At 32.6% G+C, this 4,609-nt stretch overlaps 1 protein-coding gene across 1 annotated transcript in view; it reads right to left on the reverse strand.

The window, feature by feature from the left end:
- LOC106475150 (BTB/POZ domain-containing protein 7-like) overlaps window positions 1-4,609 on the reverse strand; it is a 23,414-nt gene that overhangs the window by 7,897 nt on the left and 10,908 nt on the right. Inside the window, exons 4-5 of the mRNA XM_013935847.2 lie at window positions 3,191-3,516; window positions 908-1,070 (exon numbers count right to left, since the gene is read on the reverse strand). Coding sequence (XP_013791301.2) covers window positions 908-1,070; window positions 3,191-3,516 — 489 coding nt within the window. The remainder of the gene's footprint in view (window positions 1-907; window positions 1,071-3,190; window positions 3,517-4,609) is intronic.

Below are 4,609 nucleotides of genomic sequence, written 5' to 3' on the forward strand. Positions count from 1 at the left end.
TGAGCTATTTTATATTCATTATTTTCTTACATTTTTTGTTTTTTAGTTTTTTTCTTTGCCCATTCAAGCAGATTCTTACTCAGACCTATGTGGCCTAATGTAAACAAGGCTTAACATAGTAATTGTGGTAGAATACAGCCTTTGTATCCACTGTTGATATGATCATGATGGACTTTTTCAACAGTGGATACAAAGGCTGTATTCTACCACAATTACTATGTTAAGCCTTGTTTACATTAGGCCACATAGGTCTGAGTAAGAATCTGCTTGAATGGGCAAAGAAAAAACTAAAAAACAAAAAATGTAAGAAAATAATGAATATAAAATAGCTCAAAAACTTATTAAATATATTAAATGAAACATACTGGTTAACAGTTAACAAAGATAAAATTTACAATCTTACAAAATAACAAGTTTATAGAAACATTTTACAAGAATGCAGAAAAACATAACAATCAGTAATTAAAATGTACTATAAAAGTAAGCATTTTTAATTGTTTGTTAAAATATATATATACCCAATGAAATCTTTTTTTAACTTTAAAAGCTCCAAATTCATGCACAGATAGAAATAAGATATATTATCTGCACATGTAAAAACATGCAGTTATCATCTCACTACTACTTCGATTAAATGGTTTCACATCTAGATAGTTGAAAAGCTACAGATGAAATAATAACAGTGTGCTTGGTTTAAGTTCTGATTTCAACAAAAGATGGAATTTAGGTCACGGCCATTCTCTTATAACCAGGAAAATACATGCTCAGAGTGGTACGAATCATGGGCCAATGTCTTACAAACTACTATCTGAGCAAGGTTAAAATTTAACACCTTTAAGCTCTAGTATCACTGAAATTCACTTTAGAAAAACTTTGTAAATTTGACATGTGAAATAATCCAACATACCTGGTACATTTCCATCCAAAAACTCAATACCCTCTGCTGAGTCTGTTGTATGAAATCCAGAACTTCTACATACAGAAGGTCTGTCTCCTGTTGGCTGACACTCGGTACTATGTGAGGAGGTCCACGGCTCCAGCTCTCGAGCCGAGTGCTCGTCAAGCCAAGCCTATTAGAACATACAAACAAAGATTCAGAATACACTATATGAAAAAACACACGTGTATCCCATACCAAGAAATATCCTCACAAATCCCTAAAATAAGTGAAGTTATACAAACTGATCAACAATTGTATTCTCTCTGATAAAAACTTTGGACTGTAACAGGAGAAAAAACAATAACAAGCTTTTACCTCTTTTACTGAAGCCTTCTCAGGTCTCTAGAAAGAATAAGTATTTATATTTATGGGTTACAAATTCTTTCATTTATTTTAAAGATTCCATAATGTAAGCCTAAAACATTTTTAAACTATAGTCTTTACCAATCCACTGCAGAAGCCACAATCAATTGAAATATAAGTCTCAAACTACGTTTATATAAAGTACAACTTTAACATATTAACTTTTAAAATATTTTAACTGTTTCCTACGTGAAAAAGCAAATTTCAAGTACAGTACAATTCTTATAATTTGAAAAGATTTTAATATAACCAAATCTTACACGAATACTTAACCTGATAAGGGCCAATGTCCCAATTTTAGGATGCAAGTTTAAATTATTATAAATTAAAAACTTCCGAGTGAATTGTTTTAAACTTTTCAGGTTACACTAACTTTGCATCGTTCTACATAGAAATGTAGGCAAATTGTTATTTATTTATAATTTCATTGAACGCTTCACACTTAGATTTTGTTGATATTTGACTTAACATCACTGGTTTCTGTTTGCTGCCTTAAAGGATTGCTTCAAAAGTAAATATTTTTATCGGATAGTGTCTTTGTGTTTATATGACGTTTCTAAAGCTAGAAAAAACTACGTTTTTCAAATTTCCAAAAAAAAAACGTTCTGGCCCTTAATGAATTAAATTAAATGCTCAGACATGTAATATTAAATTTCAAACAGTCTGTCAACAGTATGACAACTTTCATCTTCATAATGTGGTCACTAATAATAAAAACTTTTAATGTTTTACTTTCAGTCCTAGCATCATTCAACTTTAATATCTACGAAACAACAACAAAAATGGGTTAAACAGCTTAGTTTGATCATGTTGCCCAACTCCCCAACCAAGTGGTTCTGTTTTGTTTTTTTAAAGGCCACCCTAGCTAATAATTTTTTTAGTTAAAGTTTTTTAAAATAATGGCTAAAGAAATATGAAATTAAAGGTTGAAATACAAAAAATACATCGATATTATGTCACATTTCATACTATCAACACAAGAAATACATCGATATTATGTCACATTTCATACTATCAACAAAAAAATACATCGATATTATGTCACATTTCATACTATCAACACAAGAAATACATCGATATTATGTCACATTTCATACTATCAACACAAGAAATACATCGATATTATGTCACATTTCATACTATCAACAAAAAAATACATCGATATTATGTCACATTTCATACTATCAACACAAGAAATACATCGATATTATGTCACATTTCATACTATCAACACAAGAAATACATCGATATTATGTCACATTTCATACTATCAACACAAGAAATGTTTTAATTTTCATTTCATGTATTGTAGTGTGATTCATTATAAATACACATTTTGTGGTGATTTACTTTATATGGTAACTTTATGATAAATACCTGCCAGTATTTATTCTCAACTGTTCCTAGAACTCCCTTTCAATATAACGATATTGTAATTGCTTATGTCACGCTGTTTTTACACACCGTTACACCTAAAATACATTCTTTATTTCGTTTAGTTGGGTAAATGTCGTGACAAGACAAACGGCTGGAAGATAACTTTAGGTACTTCAAACAACATGTATGTAAAAACAATGCATGACATTGAAACAAAAGCACATATACATCTACCAAGCTACAAACAGGTTCTGTATGAATACATGCAACAAACAGGTGTTTATGTCCTGCTGAGAGAATTAACATTTCCTGCAGCACAGAACTCTTCAATTTTACAAAATAAAAGTCCAGGATGTTAACATAAAGGCTTTTATAATGACACTGAAGAAAGTTTTTAAAGGGTGGGCTACCTGAGAAATGTTTTTTACAGGTTCCAAAGAGAGCCTGTGCATATCATACTCAAGTATGCAGGTATTATGATTTTAGATCTTAAATACTAAGTGAGTTTACCCGTGCTTCTTCCACGTAGGGAGAAAACAGTCTCGGAAGGCTCACTGGACCACCCTTCCTTCCTCGAATCCAAGATGCTATTCTGTGATACACCCCACTACCTTGCAAGTGATCATCGTCCAGCATGCATGACGGAGGGGAAGGGAATAAGCCTCGTTTCACAGCATTTGCTAGTAAATCGCTCTCTGGTGGCAAGATGTGATCGACTCTTACAAAACAAATCAAATCAGAGATGATATCTCTTAGCTCAGCAAAACAAAAGTCTCTTCTTCTGGGCCCTTTACGGCCAACCATATAAACTGGCTGTGGAGTTGTTACTACTGGTTCTAAAAAGACAAAATAAATGTGTTTTGTATACCGATAGTTTTGCTAAAACTTATGAATTATAATCAGATGAACTTTATTCAAAAATTGCAAAACAGTTTCGTACAGAAGTAAGAGACGTGATCACTTTAAACCTTATTATTAAGTTTCAAACACTTCACTGGTAAGATGCCATGACAGGTGCTATGAATGAAAGAAAATGTACATTAAAATTTTATCAGGTTAACATATCCAGAACTGGATTTGTGATATTATTGTGTTTCTTTAAGATCTTTAGATAAAAGTTGATAAACAAATCTATAAGTACCAAAATTGATTCATAACGGGATCTATCCCTCAACCAGAGTCGAAATAGTGTTTGGGTTGCAGAGAAGGGAACAAGAAATTAGAGTAACTGTTTCTTGCATACACCACTACAAATTACAGAATCCAAATATACAACTTATATGATGATAAACTATTTCAGTTGGGAGTCATGAGCTGTCAAAGAGATACAGGATTTTGAATTGGCTACATCATCTTGCCAGCAACAGCCGCATAAATAATTCTCAAATTAAATTACGTGAACTGTCTGTTTGAGGTTGGAGACCTTGTCTTGATCTTCTGATCTGGTGGAAGGCTACAGCTACTATTACTATGGTCTTGGTTAGCACCAAACCTATTTTTGAGTGCCAGAACAGCACCTTTGGGCTTGATAGAAAGATTTACCTCAACAAAGGCTGTCAAAAAGTCCATCATGATCATATCAACAGTGGATACAAAGGCTGTCAAAAAGTCCATCATGATCATATCAACAGTGGATACAAAGGCTGTCAAAAAGTCCATCATGATCACATCAACAGTGGATACAAAGGCTGTCAAAAAGTCCATCATAATCACATCAACAATGGATACAAAGGCTGTCAAAAAGTCCATCATGATTACATTACAATCCTGACATCTACCACAATTACAATCCTGACATCTACCACAAAATCCTGACATTACTCTACCACAATTACAATCCTGACATCTACCACAAAATCCTGACATCTACCACAATTACTTGTCAGGATTGTAATTGTGGTAGATGTCAGGATTGTAATTGTGGTAGAT

This window comes from Limulus polyphemus, unplaced genomic scaffold (genome assembly GCF_000517525.1).
Source record: "Limulus polyphemus unplaced genomic scaffold, Limulus_polyphemus-2.1.2 Scaffold8151, whole genome shotgun sequence".
Lineage (NCBI taxonomy): Eukaryota > Metazoa > Arthropoda > Merostomata > Xiphosura > Limulidae > Limulus > Limulus polyphemus.